At 47.8% G+C, this 20,532-nt stretch overlaps 2 protein-coding genes across 3 annotated transcripts; one reads left to right on the top strand and one right to left on the bottom strand.

Moving 5' to 3' along the window:
* Positions 1-187: 187 nt before the first annotated feature.
* RHNO1 (RAD9-HUS1-RAD1 interacting nuclear orphan 1) lies at positions 188-8,820 on the bottom strand. Of its 2 annotated transcripts, none has more exons than XM_030538433.1 (3): positions 8,738-8,820; positions 3,926-4,184; positions 188-870 (listed from the first exon to the last, which is right to left on the bottom strand). In XM_030538433.1, exons 2-3 carry the CDS (start codon positions 4,091-4,093, stop codon positions 202-204), a joined length of 837 nt encoding a protein of 278 aa, XP_030394293.1. In that variant the 5' UTR covers positions 4,094-4,184; positions 8,738-8,820; the 3' UTR covers positions 188-201. The 2 variants fall into 2 exon arrangements, with proteins under 2 accessions (XP_030394293.1, XP_030394284.1); XM_030538424.1 differs by lacking the exon at positions 8,738-8,820 and adding an exon at positions 8,479-8,620.
* A 1,976-nt stretch (positions 8,821-10,796) lies between these two features.
* Positions 10,797-18,847, top strand: FOXM1 (forkhead box M1). The gene is made up of 8 exons (XM_030538285.1): positions 10,797-11,381; positions 12,028-12,176; positions 12,699-12,905; positions 13,578-13,706; positions 14,369-14,413; positions 15,387-15,465; positions 15,968-16,149; positions 16,900-18,847. Exons 1-8 carry the CDS (start codon positions 10,826-10,828, stop codon positions 17,959-17,961), a joined length of 2,409 nt encoding a protein of 802 aa, XP_030394145.1. The 5' UTR covers positions 10,797-10,825; the 3' UTR covers positions 17,962-18,847.
* The last annotated feature ends 1,685 nt before the right edge of the window (positions 18,848-20,532 follow it).

Raw genomic sequence — 20,532 nt, 5'->3', positions numbered from 1 at the left:
ACGGGAGGGGGGCGGACGGGGGAAGCATCTCTGCAGCACCAAGCAGTCTTAGCCGACAGTATAAGTCCAGGGTCTTTTCTTTATCCTGTCACTGATCTCCCAACTAGGCTTAGCAATGCCCGTTGCTTTTAGAGCCAGCAAAGTGGGATTTAAGTTATTGTGCCCCTCAAATCAAAGGCAGCTTCTCCTTTTCTAAAGGGATCAGCACTGACTGGGATCAGCATTTACAGTCTTCACTAGGATGTCACTTGGGCTCAGCATCCCCTTCTCCCTCAGGTATCTCATCACGTGAGACCGTTTTCTCCATGTTACCCTCACTCCGTACTCATGCTCTGGAGTATCCTTGACCAGTACAGTTGTTGGTTCAAGGCTCTCAGTGGTATCAGCACAGAGATCAAGAACACTATGTGGATTCGGAGAGAGGGTGTTCATCTGTGGCAAAGTACTACTGCATCCATAGCTTCTTATAGAGGGCAGCTCTGGAGTCCGTAGATCTGGTGGACTGAAGACATCTGGCTCAGCATCCTGTTTAGGAAACTGAGAGGCCCCTTTTCTACAGCTCTTAGGCTTGCCCATTGAGGTACTGGGCTTTGCTGCAGTGCCCCTCTTTGGCTGGATATAGCATGTCTTTGCACAGTTACCTGGGTTACCACAAGAGTCCGAGTACCCTGTTGCTGCAGCATAGGGGTGTGCCTGTGGAGCCTCAAACGTTAAAGGAGGAAATTTGCAGACTGTTTGTTTCCGACACACTCCTCCCACATGGAGGAAACCACGACTATCATCCCGGCTCTGGAAGCTGTGGGCAACATGGCGCTGCTTCTTACATCTCTTGAAGCCTGTTGACACAGTGCTTTCAAACTGTGGGGACACCTGAGGGGCCAAACAGAGGTGATGAAAAAATGTTTTCCTTCAGAGAGAGTGACTCATCATACTCCCTACTTCCTTCACAAGGCAACCACTATCTACTCTACTCTCCACCCCTGCTGCACGTCTTTCTTGGTTTGAGAGCTGCCATTTTATTGCTTCCTTGGCAGGAAGTCCAGTCTGTGGCAAAGGAAATCACACTCACTATTCAAATGAGTGAGAAATACTGGAAGTCAAATATGCCTTAAAATACAGTTCTACTCTGAAAAGTGACTATATATAAATGCACCTCCTTCCCTAGATATATTCAAAGTCTTGTCTGCTTATTTCTTAGTGATAAACTAAATCAACTGCTATGTCAATCTCTTATCTAACAGTGAGCTGGATTCTGTTCCTGTCAGGGGCGGCTCTAGACATTTCGCCGCCCCAAGCACGGCGTCATGCCGCGGGGAGCGCTCTGCCGCTTGCCGGTCCCACAGCTCTGGTGGACCTCCTGCAGGCGTGCCTGCAGAGGGTCCTCTGGTCAGCCGCGGGACCAGTGGACCCTCCCCAGGCAGGCCTGCAGGAGGTCCACCGGAGCTGCGGGACCAGCGGACCCTCCCCAGGCACGCCACCGAAGGCACCCTGCCTGCTGCCCTCCCGGCGACCGGCAGAGTGCCCCCCACAGCATGCCACCCCAAGCACACGCTTGGCATGCTGGGGCCTGGAGCTGCCCCGGATCCTGTGCATCAAAATTGTTTATAAAATTTCAGTGAGTTCCACTGAGGCTGTACTGGTTTCTCTAAGGGCAGAATTTGATTTGCAGGACCTTTATGACAGATGATGATGCATAAGTAGTAGAGAACTATCTAGATTCTTGGATCCCAGACTGAGGTTGCAAGACTGTCAGTGTCTCTCTCTCTCTCTCTCACACACACACAAAAATCTTACTGATAAAGCAATCTTATCTACTTATTTATATTTGTGGCACTGCAGGACTTTCACTGCACTGTAGCAGTGTCCACATGGGAAGTTAGTGCACAGCAAGCTACTAAACGCTAAGATATTATAAAAGGTAAACAACTTTGTAAGTTTCCAGTCTCTGTCATGCATTCAAATCCTGACCATTTCCTACATCAAACAGAAAACATGGCAGATCCCTGTTCCACTGTTTTTTAAAGAATTATGATAGAGATGTATTTATTCTCAAAAATGATTCCCACAATCTTTCCTATTAATTCTCTTTCATTACTGGGTTGTGATAGAAAAACTTTCCATTTCCTAATATATCTCACTTTCTCCTAGCACCGAGGGGAACCCAGAAACCTGGGTACTAGTTGTGATTGTTGTGGCGTTGCTGTTTCCATTGTTCCAGGTACACACAGATTCTGCCTCCTCTCAGCAACCCTTTTACTCACTGTTTTAAAACCCATACAGCTGACTGCCTGAAGCATGTTTAAAATCCTCTGCTTTAAAAAACCTCAATGAAAAGACATTAAAAATCTAACAAAGATAACTCCAAGTCTCTGAGGCTGGTGGAGTGTTTCATTTGAGTTTGAAATCTTGCCCCTTGGGGTTGCTTTGTTAAAAAGCTTTGAGATTTAAGTGTTGTTATTTAGCAGAGGTGCCTGAGGTGATGGCTTCTGCAAAGACAGGCAGCTCCCACAGAACAATTGCACGTTTGCTTAAAAAAACCTTGTATGTCATGATAAAAGTATCCTAGGACTGAGTGACCAGAAACCTAATTCCTCCTCAACAATATTTGGGTCTGTTGGAAGAGCTGTATGGGGAAAAGCAGAGGATTAAACACACATAAAAATGGAAAGGAGGGCAGGGTTAAAGTACATAGATTACTTCTTCAAAAACATGCTATCTAGATATTTGCATTATGCTCTTCACCACAGTATCTGCCTGAAGCCTGCTTTATTACCCTGCCTTGAATTGCTAGTCGGGAGAATCTATTTGCCAGCTTACTTCAGGCCCAACATTTTCTTTTGATTAATATCAAGTAATACCATCATAACATTTATCAGAAAACCAGAAATAATTAAGTTTTGTTATCATCAATAAAAACCTGTTGTCTTTTTTAAAGAGTTCATTGTGGTGTTGACAACCCAGAAAAAGAGCATTGACCTAAATGAAGCATAACAGTATAGCTGAGCAGTGGTGTCCAATCAAGATTGAAATGCAAGACATCAGCAAAATGTATGAGCAGTGAAAAGTGAACATGATTTTTAAAAAGGTTTAGTAAATACAATTTCCAAGCAATACACTGGTCTGTGGAGCAGACTGCATTTCTTACCAAATGGCTGTCTAATACAAGAAGCAGCTCCCTGCTCCTTACCACACTGCATCTCTGGAAGCTGGACTCATCACCTTGCATCAAGTACTCTGCCTTTCAGCCATATACATTACAAAGTATAACATCCATTTTAACCCAACATTTAACTCCATCCCACAGAGACCCTCTGTTTGTGTAAATCTGACTACAGAAACACAAGCTGTCAAAATTGAGATTATTAAAAAATGCCTATTAAATAAGAAAACCACAGTTAAGATGCTGACTATTTTTTTTATCATAGTTGAGCAGGAGGGTGTCACATTTAGTTGCTGGAGGGTTGAGCGCTACACCACCAATTTGAAATAGTTGCTGTATTTCGAAATTATCAAATCCAATACAGAATAAAACTAAAAAGTAAGTATTCTACTTTCCATTTCCAAGGTTTTCAGTTACGGTAAAAACCAAAAAGAATCTCCCTCTCATATGGATTCCAACCTTTTCATGCCATCATGCTAGTTCACAAGACAGGGAACTCTGTTTTACCAGTTGGCAGCCACCATATCCCATTCAGATGTGAGCACTCCAATCTGCAATACAACTTGGGCTGCTTGTGACTGCAAGACTGCATTTGAAGCAACCTAAACACCATAATCCCTAGAGAACAAAAAAAATGAATAAGTGTGTGTGTGTGTGTGTGTGCTATATATGCCCAAGATCCAGTCCAAACAGTTCTTTAAGATATGCGGAAGAAGGCTGAGAACAATTGCTGTAAGAAACTAAGGGAAGGAAACCTGCACCTACCCATGAGATGGAGGCATTCTGGTCTAGAGGTTTGATAGAAACATGTCTTGGGTTCTCAGCCAAAGGCAGTGGAGATCCATAGTGATGTATAGGGCCCTCTCTTGGAGTTTCAAGGAACTGCAGTTGTGCCTTGCGGGCCTGGCGGATGCATTTCTTCTTTGGAGGCATCAAAAGGTGTGAGAAAGTCACTAAGAAACCTCATGATGCCTGGTGGAGGCAGTTAGGGGAAGACGAAGGAGATGACAAACTGCACCCAAGTCTGCAGAAAGCAAATGGAGATGTTGCCAGATTTGTATGATGGGTTCACTTTTTTTATTATTATTATTATTATTATTATTATTATTAAAGGGAACACACTTCTGATCAGTCTCAAAATTCTCAGAAAAAAATTCTAATAAAAACTGAAAATATATGTTTTATAGTATATACACACACAAATCCATACCCCCACTGAGGACACAATCATCAGAGCTTTCTGGCTGCTATACAAGATATAGTCTGTAATGCGCACCTCTCTCATGGACTTGTTTTATTGGGGCATCCTCAGCACTGCGAATATATCCAGCACCACCTTGCTGCTGGGAAGAGCTTCACTAAACAGCAGCAGCATGGAACTGACATAATTTCTGCCAAATTCACTGCTGCAAGGAGATCTGTATAGTGAATAAACTGAACAGAATCTTGTTAATTTACCGATTGCAAAGGTCTGAGCAACAGTAGAGGCACTGCAGCTGTATCTACAGACTCCAGAAGATGACACTGCATTTGGTTAGATTTACACTTTGTTCATGTTTACTTGATTTACTTTGCAACCATAAGTAGTAAAAGGCTTCTTTAATTTAAAGTTTAAATGTACTTGAAATATGTCTTAGGCCCCCACTGTTGTCAGGGAAAGCAACCTCCCCCACAGTGGCAAGTGGACTTTTCAACCCAACATTTTTCATTGGAACACCAAACATATCCATATTTTAACTATCATTTGCAAAGCGGGTTGCTTCTGAAAGTCTCAGACGGAACTGGGGCTCCATGTGCTGGATCCTGTACAAGCTCATAGGAAGACAGTCCTTGCCCCCTAAAGAGTTTACAATCTAGTTTAAGTCAAGACACAAGTAAGCTTTTCAAAATTAATAGGAGGGAGGATGAAGGCAACTGTAATAAGAACAAGTGTTTAAATAAACTGGCTATATTACTCATATGATGATTCCCAGTCAGCTATTTTTAAAGAACCATTATACATTTCTTTAAAAATATAGGAATGTGATACATGTAGCCACTTATATCATAGAGTTACAGAATCAAAGAAATGTAGGGCTAGAAGGAACCTCAAGAAGTCATCAACTGCAACCCCTGACGATGAAGCAAGGCCAACTAACCCTAGACCAGGGGTCGGCAACCTTTCAGAAGTGCTGTGCCGAGTCTTCATTTATTCACTCTAATTTAAGGTTTCACATGCCAGTAATACATTTTAATGTTTTTAGAAGGTCTCTTTCTATAAGTCTATAATATATAACTAAACTATTGTTGTATGTAAAGTAAATAAGGTTTTAAAAATGTTTAAGAAGCTTCATTTAAAATTAAATTAAAATGCAGAGCCCTCCAGACCAGTAGCCAGGACCCGGGCAGCGTGAGTGCCGCTGAAAATCAGCTCGGGTGCCGCCTTCAGCACACGTGCCATAGATTGCCTACCCCTGCCCTAGACCAGTCGTCTCCAATCTTTTTACATCCAAGATGACATTTTGAATTTAAGGGCAACCCAGTATTTACTTTGCCCCTTCCCTGAGGCCCCACCCCACTTACTTCATACCCCCTCATCACTCGCTCTCCCCCACCCTCACTCACTTTCACTGGGCTAGGGTAGGGAGTTGAGGTTTGGGAGGGGTTCACAGTGTGAGAGGGGGCTCTGGGCTGAGCCTGTGGCAGAGGGTTGAGGTGCAAGAAGGGGTGTGGTTGTGGACTCTGGGAGCGAGTTTGGGTGCAGGAAGGGGTACAGGATGCTGGCTCTGGGAGGGAGGTCAGGACTGGGGGTTGGGGTGTGGCCTCCTGCTGGGCAGCACTTACCTCCAGTGGCTCCCGGTTGAGAGTGCAGCGTGGCTGCCACTGTGGCAGGCTCCCTGCCTAACCCAGCCTCACTCCACTCCCAGAAGGGGCCAACGTGCCGGCTACCCCTGGGGAGGGGGGGCCAGCAGCACATGGCTCCATGAGCTGCCCCTCTCTGCAAGCTCCACCCCCACAGATCCCATTGGCCACAGCTCCCCATTCTTGGCCAATGGAAGCTGCAGGGGCTGTGCTTGCAGGCAGGAGCAGCACACAGAGGCAAACCCTTTCCGCCCACCCCCATGGCCGCACTGGCTCTTCCGGGAGTGGCGTGGGGCCAGGGCAGGGGGCCTGTCTTAGCAGCAGCCCCACTGTGCCACCGGAGATCACAATCGACTTGAAGGTCCTCTAGAATTGACCAGCCAATTGCGACCAAGCAGTTGACCACTGCCCTAGACCATCCTTGACAGGTCTTAGTCTAAGATCCTCCAGTGATGGGGATTCCACAACCTCTCTGGAAAACCTGTTCCATAGCTTAATTACCCTTAATAGTTATAAAGTTTTTACTAGTAATATTTAGCCTAAATCTTCCTTGCTGCTAATTAAGCTCATTACTTCTTGTTTTACCTTCAGTGGACATGGATAACAATCAATCAACCACCATCCTCTTTATAGCAGCCATTAACATATCTGAAGACTTATCAAGTCCCCCCTCAAGGCTTCTTTTTTCAAAAACTAAACATGCCCCCCCTTTTAAATCTTTCCTCCTAGATCAGGTTTTCTAAACCTTTTATCGTTATTGTTGCTCTCCTCTGGACTCTCTCCAATTTGTTCACATCTTTTCTAAAGTGTGGTGCCTAGAACTGGACACAGTATTCAAGCTGAGGCCTCACCAGTGCTGAGCAAAGCAGGACAATTACCTCCCATGACTTGCATACGACACTCTTGTTGATACATTCCAGAATATTAGCCATTTTCCACAGCTACATCATATTGTTGACTCATATTCAATTTGTGATTCACTGTAACCTTCAGTTCCTTTTCAGCAGTAATACCACCTAGCCAGTTATTCCTCATGTTGTAGTGGTGCATTTGAGTTTTTCCTTTCTAAGCGAAGTACTTTACACTTGTCTTACTTGTATTTCATCTTGGAGAATTCAGACCAGTTCTGCAATTAGTCAAGGTTGTTTTAAATTCTAATCCTGTCCTCCAGAGTGCTTGCAACCCCTCCCAGCATGGGGTCATCTGCCAGTTTTATAAGCCTACTCTCCATTCCAAGTCATTAATGAAAATATTCAATAGCAGTGGACTCAGTTCTGACCCCCATGGGACGCCCCCAGACACACTTTCCCATCTTGACAGCAAACCATAGATAACTATTCTTTGGTTGCAAAACTGTACTCATTTATGCACTCCATTTTATAATAATCTCATCTAGACCACATTTCACTAGCTTGCTAATCAGAATGCCATGTGGAACTAAAATGAAGATATATAACATCTACAGCTTCCTCCCTATCCACTGGGCCAGTAGCCCTGTCAAAGAAAAAAGTGAAGTTGGTTTGGCATGATTTGTTCTTGACAAATCCATGCTGGCTAATCCTTATAACCCTATTATCCGCCACATGCTTAAGAATTGATTGCTTAATAACTTTGTTCTAGTATCTTTCCAGGTATTTAAGTTAGACTGATTGGTTTATAAGTCCTTTTTTTGCCCTTCTCCAGTCCTCTGAGACCTTCCCTGGCCTCCAGGAATTCTTGAAGATTATTACTAACCATTCAGAGATTAAGATATTAGCTGAACCAAATACCATAAAACAAATACAACCTGCCAACCTGAATACATCTAGCTTATCTAAATATTCTTTAACCTGTTCTTTTCCTATTTTGGCTTGCATTACTTCCTCCTTGTTGTTAATATTAATTATATTATGTATCTGATCACCATTAACCTATTTGGTGAAGACTGAAGCAAACTAGGCAATAAACACATCAACTTTCTTAATGTTCAGTTATTAGCTCTCCTTCCCTGCTAAGTAAAAAACCTACACTTTCCTTTGTCTTTCTCTTACTGTATTTAAAGATCTTCTTACTGCCTTTTATGTCCCTTGCTGGGATGTGTGTATATACTTATCTAGCCAGCTACTTTATACACCCCCACCCTCACAGTAACTAGCTGGACAAACATATACACAAACATGCACAAACTGGCGAGGTGGGATCGCCACCCAGCCCCGCTCCTGGCCCAGGACCTAGCCATGGCTCTGCTCCGCCACCCGCAGCTGCGGCCGCGGCCCCCTTACCCCTGGCCGCCCCCCCGCCGGCTCGGGGGAAGGAGCAGACAGGGGTTGGGGGGGAGGGCACAACCCTGCGAAGCGTAGGGACCACTGCCCTACACACACACACACACACACACACACACACACACACACACACACACACACACACACAAGCCAGTGCTCTCTCGCCCCCTACGCCCTGCCCCACCCAGCCAGCAACCGGGGGCTCTTCTCACTCACCGCCCACCCGGCACAGCCGGGCTCGGGAGCGCACGGAGGTCACTCAGACACCGCTAGCCGGCCGGCTCCTCGGCCTGGCTGTGGGTTGGGGTGGGGGCTGGGAGGGCAGCGCAGGCACCGGGGGAGAGCGGGCGCCGGGACACCGGGTAGGGGCGAGACACGACCCAGCCCGGGGCAGGGCGCAGAGCTGGAGCCCCCGCTCAGAGGAGGGCACATGGGCAGGGCTCTGCCCCGAGACAAGCGCCGCCCCGCCTGGCACCTCAGGGCGGCCGCTGCTCCGCGCGGAGACGGGATAGAACCAGCCTCGCGTCCCGTCCAGCCCCGGCTCCTGCCGGGGTCACCGGCGTGTCGGCACCGCCGGGCGCGGCCGCTGATTGGCCAGTTCCGCTCCCGGATGGAACGCGCTGCCCCCTGGCCCGATGGCCATTGGCCCGGTCCTCGCACGTGACGCCAACGGGCCACCGGGCGCCAAATTCAAACCGGGAAACGAAACGAACTGCCTGTGAGCCCCGAGCAGCAGCGGAGCCCGGCGGCGCCGGGTCCCTGCGGGGAGGCAGCGGGGCGCGCGACCCCCCCTGCCCCCACCGACACCGGGGTGAGAGCGGGGCTGGGAGGGCAGAAGGGCCCGGCCGGGGGGCGGGCGGGCAGGAGGAAGGGGCCTTGCTGTGGGGAGTGGGGGCGGCAGGGGAGGGGATTTATAGGGGCCGCTGAAGACAAAGGGGATCAGTGGGGTTTGTGATGGCGCGGCAGTAATCGCGGGGACACGGTGAAGAGGGTGTAAAACCTGGGCTAGAGGCTCTAGAGGAACCTGAGATAGGTGGATTCAGGCATCTGGGAACAAGGATGGGGGAGCAGGGACCGGGGAACGGGATGAGCTAGGTTTGGGGTGGGGGGAAGAGATGGTGAGAATTCCCATTGTGGGCATGACAGTGCAGGGTTCCCTCCCGCGCCGCACACAGCCAGGATGCTGCAGGGCCTTTGTCAGCGGTGTCCTGTGGAGCTGCTTCCTCCCACGGAGCTCTCTGGGCAACCTGAGGGGTTGTCATCACTCTAGAGCTCTCTGCGGGGGGTGGTTCTGACCCGAGCCCCGTGGCACTCTGTGTGTGACGCCGCGGGCAGGGGGTTAAATTAATGGAGATCTCCTATCCTAGAACTGGAAGGGACCTTGAAAGGTCATTGAGTCCAGCCTCCTGCCTTTACTAGCAGGACCAAGTACTGATTTTGCCCCAGATCCCTAGGTGGCCCCTAGGAGTTGCCATAACCCTCTGTGTGACAGGCAGGACAGTAGTCGTAACCTCTGTAGAATGCTGAGAACACCTGTTGGCGAGCCTCTCTGAGCATCTCTAACTGCTAGAAAGAGTCCGGGATTGGATGTGTCACTTGCCTCTATCATGCAGGAAGGGAACTCGTTTATTTTTCAATCAGTTTTGGTTTTGCCCTTTTATGACAATACAAATGACCCTCTCTGAGAATTTTGTGACACTAACAGGCTGGATCTGCTCCACTGGTGCGAAATTCTCTCCATTTTGGTTAATGCTTAATCTACCATACATAATATGCATAATGCAAGTAGTTACACAGAAGATTTCTTGTGCAAAAGCAAAGCTCCACTCGCTACAACTCCCATATCCGCAACCAGTGTTCATGTAAGGGCAACCAATTATCTTTTCTCCAAATCACTATTTCTGGTCTTGCCATTTATCCCTCAGTTCTAAATTTTAAAATCATTTAACATCCATAAAGTCCAGATTAGGAAGTTTATTCTGCCATTTGAGGATGATAAATTTAGTTCTGCATAGTGCTAAGGAGGAGAGTCCCTGGCTTCTAATACATCTATTTCAAGCTCCCATGGGTTAAAACCCTCCTAATTTATGGTGTTTCAAGCAATTGACCATCTATAAAAGAGGCATGAGAACTCTAACCTCACGGGTGTGGTTTGAGATCCTCAGTTATCATTGCAAATTATTTACTTGGTAATGGATGTTTGTGTGGGGTTTTTACAAGGTGTGTCTTGATAAATGAGGGAAGGAGGTGCGGCCGGTTTTTCCAACAGCCTGTTCTGATCTGTTCTTACTTTCCCTGCAGTGGATGTAGTATGCAATTGTTCCCTATGGGCATAGGACTGTCCCCTAGTCACAAGACATGTGGTTAGGACTCTTTCACCCTTGGGACTACCACTGTATGGAGTGGAAAGCCCCTCATATACCAGCTGACTGGATACCTTGCATGAGAGACAATTGATTCCTTTCCTATATGTTCCAGGCCCACAGCTCCTCTTTCATGCTCTGTCCTATGTTTTGCAGGGTCTATTTTTGCAGTCTTCAATGGAGAGCGACTGTACAGATCAATGATGAGGACCAGCCCTCGCAGGCCCCTGATTCTCAAGAGACGAAAACTGTCCCTCCAAGATGGCAGTGCATCCAACTCTCCAGCAAGAGATGAACCGGATGGGGAGAGTAAAGGAGTCCCCAAGCAGGAGCATAGCAGAGAGGACAAACCCAGGGACAGAGTGGAGTGTGGCGCCCAGAAATTCCCAGCAGGAATAAAGATAATTAATCACCCTACCATGCCCAACACCCAGGTGGTGATCATCCCTCCTGATGCTGACATCCAGAGTATCATCGACGCTCTGACAGCCAAGGGGAGAGAATGTGGCAGCAATGGGCCCAACAAGTTCATTCTTATCAGCAGTGGGGGCAGCTCTCGCCCCACAGGCTCAGCAGCAACTCAGCAGACGCTCCAATCAAAGGATGAGATAAGCACAGCAACAAAGAGGGCCAGAGCAGCAGATTGTCAGGGTGGAGAGAAGAACCTCAAACAAAACCCTGATAAAACTGTGGAAAGGGCAGTACTGTGGCCTCCACAGGTCAATTCCATGGGAGGACAAGAACAAGAAGGAAACAGTACGTAGGCTGTTCCCTTCTATTGGCCTCTTAAGTGCAATGAGGGGTGGGTGGGTGTGGGAGGTCTGTGCCTTGCTCAATATGGGAGAGTGCAGTGGTGAAAAATGTGAAATTTCAAGCAGCCCAGCTGGTTAGTTTATTAGCCTTCTACATATGGTGACAGGTTCAGATACTGAATCCAGGTCAAAATCAGTGATCTTAGGGCATGCTGTTTCCCATAGAGTTTGCAGGGTGTGTTAAAGTTCAAGACTTTGGCATACTGACAGAATGGGAGGTGAGGGGGGTCAGAACTACAGGAGTAAAGGGTTTTGCTGCCTGGAACAAAGATGTTGAGTTCATTGACTAGTAAATGTCCGATGACATTTTTTAAGCATTGCTCTCAGCGCTCACTCTGGGCCAGGGCAGATGAAGGTTCAGATCCAATTTGGGATTTTTAGGTTTGGAGACTTTCCAGCAATTGGGCTGATCTACAGCTAAATCAGGAGCTCTGGCTAGGTCCACAAGATGTTTTAGCCTCAAAGCTCCATCTGGTGCTCTAGCTCGAGATGGGAAACTTGGGCCCATTTTGGGAGACCTGGCTGGGGCCTCTCTTTAGGTATCTGGGATGGCAGCAGGTGAGCAGGACTCTCGGTTTGTTTGCCTGCAGGCAGTGGAGACGCAGCAAACAGCGGGTTGGATAACAGTCTGACTAACATCCAATGGCTAGGGAAGATGAGCTCTGATGGGCTGGGCCCCTGTACTGTGAAACAAGAGATGGAGAAGGAGAACCAGACACCCATGCAGGAGAGGATCAAGGTAAGGAGGGAGATGGTGGGGTACATAATAGAGCAGGGGTAGGCAACCAAAAGCGGCACTCGAGCTGATTTTCATTGGCACTCACACTGCCTGGGTCCTGGCCACCGGTCCGGGGAGCTCTGCATTTTAATTTTAAATGAAGCTTCTTAAACATTTTAAAAACCTTATTTACTTTACATACAACAATAGTTTAGTTCTATATTATAGACTTATAGAAAGAGGCCTTCTAAAAATGTTAAAATGTATTACTGGCACACAAAACCTTAAATTAGAGTGAATAAATGAAGACTTGGCACAGCACTTCTGAAAGGTTGCCGACCCCTGTAATAGAGTAAACCTCAGAAAATGAAGACAGGATATGTGGGTGAGAACATTCAAAGGGAGTAGACATGATGAAATCTGGGTAACATGTGCCTCTGCCAAGTTGATCTGTGCAGCAGAGTCCTCAGGCTAAGAGGAACTTCCTTGTAACTTTCCTAGGCCCCTGCAACTTTCACACTGTTTCCTCCTTTTTTCTTCCAGACTGAAGAAGACTCCATTCCTGCCACTGCTACCTTCTCCTCCTTGTGGCAGGACTCGATGTTAGAACGGCCCCCCTACTCCTATATGGCCATGATCCAGTTTGCCATCAACAGCACGGAGAAGAAGCGCATGACCCTGAAGGATATCTATACCTGGATTGAGGACCATTTTCCTTATTTCAGATATGTGGCCAAGCCAGGCTGGAAGGTAAAATGTGCTGCTGGGGACGCACCTGACTCCACCCCTAGGTGTGGGCAACAGAATTTTAGGGCTTGTCTATACTTCTGGCTAAATCACAAACAGTGGTGTCAGTTTAGTGGATCTAGTGAAGACAAGTTGATGGCAGAGTGCTCTCCTGTTGAGATCTGTACGTCAGCTCCCTGAGAGGCAGGAAGGTAAGTCAGCAGTAGACACTGCTGCAAATCGAACATAGTTACATAGCATAACTTAAGTTGATTTACAGCGTTAGTATAGACAAGCCCTCACGCTAAGAGGATGCTTGCTTGGAGAATTGCTGCTGCTGCTGTTTTTTTTGGCATCCAAAGGAACAAGCAACCCATGAAACAGGATGGAAAATAGTTTGAAACTAAGGGCCCTCTTCAATTCTTTATGTTTGCTTTTCCATCTCAAACACCCTAGCATCCTCTCTCAACTCCTCTCAGGCAGGAGAGAGAGGGCTGGCTGATTACTGGGCTGGAAGCTGGAATATCTTTGGTGAGAGCACTAAGGGGCTTTAGTGATGGAGATATAAGCAGTTACCAGGTGAGCATGAAGGGCCGTGGTCTGCCAGGACAGTGTTCCCCTGCCTGGGTTGTAGTGTCTTAGGCTCCTACCTATGCTTGGTTGCCAAAAACATTAAGGTCTTTCCTCTCTACCCAGAACTCCATTCGACACAATCTATCCCTTCACGATATGTTTGTCCGGGAGATGTCTGCTAATGGTAAAATCTCCTTCTGGACCATCCACCCTGATGCCAATCGCTATCTGACGCTGGACCAAGTTTTCAAGGTGAGTGGCTCTTGGGAAGGAAAACAGGTAGGCTTCCCAGTTCCTGAATGCCAGGACATCTAACTGCATCTGATTTTAATAGGGAGGTGAAGCCCTCTTGGCATACAGCCTCAGTCCAACTTCTAGAGAACGAAGTCACTATTAACTTTACAAGTGGCGGGTTCCCTGTTTTGAAGAGGGAGGTAGCCTGGATGGGCTGGAGCACCTTTGAGGCAACAGGGCTCTCCAGGTGCAGTGTAGCAATGTGAATAGTGAAGGAGGTAGAATAAGCTTTTAACCAGCTGCTTTCCAAAGGCTTGACGCAAACTTGCATGGTAGCTAATGGAAAGAATCCCATTGACTTAAATGAGAGTTAGGTTGGGCCTTTAATGCACTACATAGCTGTGTTTGACCAGCCATGCAGGCAGAATTGTCCTGTGTCACCTGGGGGCTGTGGAAGGGGTCTCTTTGTGAAAGGAATGGAGATCTTCTCTTGCTGCAATGATTTTCAGAGCAGGCAGGGTGAACGCTTCCTGTGTTTTCTCCCTGGTGGGTGGGCATGTTCAATAGCTGGTTGTTCTGACTTTGGAACTTTTTGCAAGGGTTAATGTCCCATATTTTTTCCCCCTTTGGTTGGTAACTTCCTCTTATTTTTCTCCCTCCTGATGCCTTGCTGCCACCAGCCGCTGGATGCGGGGTCACCAACATCGCCTGAGTACTCTGAATCAGTAAGACTTTCCCTCTGGCTCGGGGCTTGGGCTGCTTTTCCTTTTGCCAGTCATTGCAAGAAAGGACAGGATGCTTGGGGAGGGGGAATGAGTCACCACAGCTACCAGTCCAATAGCTTTTTGCACACCTTTCTTGGGGAAGGAGACATGCCTGATATAATGGAGATCCAAGTTTCTAACTGCTGCAGAAAATGCACTAGCTGGTGAAGACCTGATAATGCTGGATGGATATTTGCAGAAGCATATAACAGCTGCATGCACGTATCACATTAGGCGCAGCGAGGTGCTGGCAGCTGAATATTGGCCTGAAATGTGTCTCCAGAGAACAAACCCAGCCAGAAGCTTCAGGTACCACCCTCCCTGGCAGCAGCTCCTCTCCTTTCTGGGCTGTGGCTTCAGGAAGGGCAAAATCTCTGCACTACTTTCTTCTCCCTGGAAGCTCCATGACTTTTGGCATGATGGAAATTGGTGCTGCCTCCTTCACCTCCAGCAGTGTAGTGATAACAGATGTGCAAGCAGCTAGCCAGACTTGTCTCCATTTCATTTCCAACCCCATCCCTCTTTCCACCTGCTTAGATCTTCAATTCCTCTTTCGCTCTGCTGTTCCACTTGAGCATTTTGGGCTATGGTTTGTATGAAAGACACTACATACTATAAAGCTGTACTGTTCACCTTTCCTCAGGCAGAGAGGACACCAAAATCAGGTCATTTCTCCTGTACCAGAGACCACAGCTGGAGAAGCTCCTTCATGCCAGTTCACCCTCTACAAGGCTTTAGGGTGGCAGCTGGCAGAGGGATGGCATGGGCATACAGTGGCAGGTGGCACACAGTCTACAGGTGGTAACGATTGCTCTCTCGGCACTAGCTCAGCACAGGCCTCTGGATCCACGTTCCTAAGTGAAGCAGTCGAACAGAGAGAGGTTCTTCTCTTTAACTCTCTTTTCCCCTCTTTCTCATCCCACAATGACGATAGCAGCAAAAACGTCACATTCCAGAACTCCAGAAGAACACAGGCGGGAACAGCAGCAACAAAACTGAGCCACAGAATGCACGTGAGTGTACGCATCTGTCTTGGACAGAGAGACAGCCAGTCCCCTAACCAGGGTGATGGGTGCTTGATCCCAAACTGCTATTCCCAGCCTGTAGGAAAAGAAATGGAAATTGCTGTCCAGCATTGCCTGCATGCAGGCTTGCCACAGCCGCTCCTGTCTGACAGGTTTGGAGCTGAGGGTAGGGCTGCTACATCTGAAAGAAGACATCTCGGGGAATGGGAGACCTGCTACAGGGACTGGGGCTCAAAGGGAGTAGGAGCTGAGCTCTATGGGGAGCAGTATCCCAACCCAAGACACCTTGAGCTGAGGGGGCTTGTTCACATAACTATACAGAAAAGGCAGGGAAGGGTGAGCCTCTTCGTAGAATTAGCTGGTTATTTTCTGGGATTGAGGATGGTTCAAGCCCCCCAGCTCTTAACTGGCTAGTCCCTGGTGTGTGGTGGGGGAGGTGAAGAGGCTCCCCAGAGCAGGACACTAGCTGATCCATTCTCTTTCCTTCCAGGCCGAAAGATGAAGCCTTTGCTTCCTCGCGTCAGCTCCTACCTGGTTCCAATCCAGTTTCCTGTGAGCCAACCTCTCATCCTGCAGTCCTCTCTGAAGATGCCTCAGCCCATGGCCCAGGGAGCCTCCCTCAATGGCTCAGAAGTTATCCGGAGCAGCAAGCGTGTACGCATTGCTCCAAAGGTTAGTGTTTCTGCTAGCCTTGGGCTTCTGTGGTGCCAGTCTCCCCTGCTCTTTATGGGGTTTTCTTGCCCACTCTCTCTACTGCTGTCAAACGCTCGTGCTTCCAGCAGTGGGACTGTAGAGGGCTGGCGTTTGGCTGCACCTGCCTTCCATCCTCCATTCCTAAGGTGACTGTTCTCCTCTAGTTGTCTTGTCATGGGTAGCTGGCTTTTTAGTTCACACAGGGATTCTCCTCTCACAGTGTGAACCAACGACTCCTCCAGTGTCCAGCCACAATGAACCAGAGACAGGAGCAACGTGGATTCTCTCCTTTTTTCAAGCCTTTATTCAGTTCCTAATGGAACTGCATTGCTCTCTTGACCCATTCTGGTCTCCCTTAACATTTTGAAAAGCGTGGTTTTTGCCTCTTTCAGAAGCGCCCAGCTCTCCTCACGACCTGCATCCCCCAACCACAATATTCCTTGGGTTCACAGCACCTCCCCAGAAATACTGCTCTCCAGGGACACCATCTGTTGGTGCTGTGCCAAGATCCTTCCCATGCGCTTTGCCGGCTCCTCTCTGTCTAATTGTGTTATTGCCACTGACTTCAGCAATGTGCCTTCCTTTCCCCCACTGCCCTCTCCCTGGTCCCAAAGCTCTACTGTACCTCTCCTTCTTGCTGCATTTCCTGCCCTGTGGTTTTTTTTCTTTCTCTAGACCCCTGCTTACTCACTGTGCTATGTCATTTCTCACTTCTTGCTTCCCATGTAGGTGTTGCCGTCCACTGAAGAGCCATCTTCATTCTTGCCCACAGGGCCTGTGAAGGAGAAGAGTCACTGTGATGAAAGGCCGCCCCCATTTGCCCCAAGCCAATCTGTAAAGGAGAACAACTCCCAGCCTGGTGAAGCGCTAGCCTGTTTCCCTGCAGCCCTGTGTATAAAGGAGGAGAAGGAGGACTCCTATCCTGACAAATGGCTGCCCTCATTTCCCCCCGTCTTGTCTATAAAGGAGGAACCAGTGCAGTCGGATGAAGAGACAGGCCTGTTGCTCCCAGTACCATGTGTGAAGCGAGAGAAACACTTTACCATGCTGAAGTCCCCGCCCCGGGGTGTATCTGACACGGTGATTATAAAGAGGCGGAAGATGGGCAGGTCCAGAAGGAAACAGCACCTAGTGCTGCCTTGCTCAGAAGAGCCAGTCCTGGTTCTGCCAGAGAGCTGTGGCTCTGACTCCTTCAGGCTAGTGTCAGACCTTCCTTCCCTGCAGGAAACCCAGTCTCTGGAGCTCAGCTGCTCCCAGGAGGAGGGTGGCCCCTTTAAAACACCAGTCAAGGAGATGTTCTGCAAGCTGCCAGTTTCCTCCACCCCTAGCAAAGTCCCAACTGCTACTCCATCAATGGGGAGCCCTGACTCCTGGAGACTTGCACCCATTGCTAAAGAAAGCAGTGAGCTGGACTTCAGCCCCGTGAGAACTCCTCAGGTGCCATTCACATCCCTCCAGGAAAACTTGGACTTGCTGGGCTTCAACAGCACTCCCCTTAAAAACTCCTTGTTTGACTCCCCTCGACAGCTTCTCCAAACAGAGTCCAATGACATGGTTTCCGGGCCCCTTACAAGCTCTCCTGCTTCCAATCCTGAATCCACCAAGCAATCATCCCCAGAATTACCAGCCTCTGGACTACCTGAGAATCAGTCTCTCATGGAGGGCCTGGTCCTGGACACCATGAACAACAGCCTGAGCAAAATCCTGCTGGATATCAGCTTTTCTGGCCTAGAGGATGACATCCTGGGGCCAGAGATGAGCTGGTCTCAGTTTATTCCTGAACTGAGATAGGCTGTGTTTGGCTTATTCCCAAGCTGTAATGGACACTGAGCTATACTGAGACTTGCTCAGATGGGATATGCAGGGGCCCAAAATGTGGTTTTGACATTCCCATTGGGAATACTGGGCTGTACTGAGATCTGCTTGGCTGGAAAACAGACAGGCCCATTGGCTGCTATGAGTTCGCTTATGAGCTGTAATAAATATTGGTCTGGGACAGGCTGGGGCTTATTGGTTGGTCTTGCCTCAGGCCTGAGTTAGTGGAGAAACGGAGTCCCTTCTGAAAAGGTTACAGGGAAGGTTTCCAGGTGGGTGCTGAATCACCCTGCCATCTAAGGGGTTGGAAGCGATGAGGATAGGCCTCTCCAAAGTACATCTATTGGAGGGAGAAAAGTCGCAAGCCTTTCCCAGCTTTGTCCTAAACAATTCCCTTCCTTTGACTGTGCTCCACTCTCCTGAGGTGTCTTGCCTGTCATGACTCTGTAAATATTGTACATTCCTTAAATTAGCTTTTAATTATAAATGTCACTTTATTCTTTTAGAACTTTTATGGGAATAGAAATGGGTGGTAAAGGGCTTGATTTGAAGCACTCTCCCTGTCTCTTCCCTCTGAACCAGGTTGAATGCATAAGATGCCATTTTTTGGTCTTCCCTCACTTCAGAAAAACATTGGTATAGGTCGCTTTGAATGTTGGCAGGGGCAGAGGTTGAAAGATCACCCCTCTCTAGGTGTGTGTCTATTCCAATTGCAATGTAACAGCTTATTATAGTATAGCCCTGCTAAACCCCTTTGCTTGGACTTTGTCTCACAGATATGTCATCCCGGCTGTGGTGATGAAGAGCAATCGCTCTTAAATCTAGGTCTGATTTCTTGGGTGCCACACACCAGATCCCCGACGATGTCCACTTGGAGGCCTAGCTACATTTAGCGCTGCAGCTCAGACTGACATTTAGCTGAATGCTTCAAGCCACCCTAATCAGTCCCAACAATTGAAGTGGTTGAGAGGAATTGTAAGATGGATGTTAAAATCTTCACTTAAAAATATGCCGTCTCTTGAAACTCACTTGTGTATCTTCCACTGCAGCGGAATAGGACAGCTGGTGTGAATCCTCTGGTGTTTATGTAATAAGAAGGAATGTGCCCTGGAAGGACTTTAAATGGGGCCTCTGTTCAAAAACAAAATAAGACACAGACATACCTCAACCAAACCGTTTCCATTTCCTGTCTATAAACTGGGGGGCGAATTGCTGGGCCACGTGCTGCCGTTGCTGCTTTCAGGGGTCAGAGTGAGCACTGCTATTCTAACTTTCTCTGTTGGTGCGACTGGTTTTTAGCAAATAACTCGCGGTTGACAATGCAACAAGGAGTTAATTTCCCTTGCCTAATATTCATGCTCTAGCACTGTGACTCAGTTTTGAAAGCAAGCCCTAGACTAATTCAAGAGGCATGCGGGTTGGAAAAGAACTAAGGGGAGGAGGGAAAGAAGGCTGAGTCGGATTCCATCCTGCCAACGTTTGGGGAATCCCACAATTGTGGGCAATTCCTAGGATCTGTTCTGGTAGCTGTCCACAGCTGAAAGCCCAGACAGAAATCTGCTGCTCTTAGCTTTTTTCCTCCTGAGTTTTGAGAACACCAGGATCATGGTTTCCTACAGTCACCACTTACCACTTCTCCCCATCTGAAATGCTGCTTAGCTTTAGGGGCCAGGGGGAGCAAAAACAGAAGTTTTTCAAAAATAGAAGGGTGAGGTAGGAAAAAAAAGGAACAAGCAAGGGACGAAAGGAAAGCAGCAAATAGGTAGGAAAGAAGGGAGATGGTGGCAACTGTGTCCACCAATGGAGCAGGGAGCCCATCCACCAGTGTATCACATGTAGGAGCTCCAGTAAAAGACTAGAAGACAATTGGCTAGCCCTAAGCCACTGTTTGGAATTCTAACCAAAGCATGTTTAATAGAAAATGTTAATACCCGATCCGAGCCTTGCTTCAGTGTATTGTCTCTGATAGATTAGTAGCAGATGCTTTAGAGGAAAGTGCAAGAAACGCCACATAGACCATTAAGAAATAATATGCGCCTAGGAGAAGCACTCATACAATTAGATATTGTCCATATCAATGTGTAATTTTTTTTCTGAATCCTACTAAGCTGTTGGCTTCAATGACGTCCTGTGTCCCTGAGTTCCAGAGATTAACACATCGGGGGGGGGAGGGAGAATAACCTGTTGTAATTTGTTTTTCCCCCACCTCCTCCTTTATTCCTGAAATCTAATCTTGGGAGATAGAGTTGCAAGGGCTCTGTAGCCTTACCAATAAAACAAAGAGAGGATGGGAGACTGGTGTTTTTATTAAGGTGGAATCATACTAGGGAAAGCTTAGATTAGACTGTAAAGCCCCACTGGTTAGCACCAGCCTTTGCATTTAGAGGGACACAAATCTCAGGAATTTCTAACAATACCTGGTAGTATCCTTCTAACCACAAAGGCTGGTGCTAGCCAGTGGGACTTTAGGGTCCAGTCCAAGCTTTTCCTAGCATGATTCCACCTTCATAACACCATTTTCCCCTCGTCCCTTTGTTTTATGGGAAA

Source organism: Gopherus evgoodei, chromosome 1, assembly GCF_007399415.2.
Source record: "Gopherus evgoodei ecotype Sinaloan lineage chromosome 1, rGopEvg1_v1.p, whole genome shotgun sequence".
NCBI lineage: Eukaryota > Metazoa > Chordata > Testudines > Testudinidae > Gopherus > Gopherus evgoodei.
The sequence above is the reverse complement of the archived record's forward strand: the minus strand, read 5'-3'. Positions and strand labels throughout refer to the sequence as shown.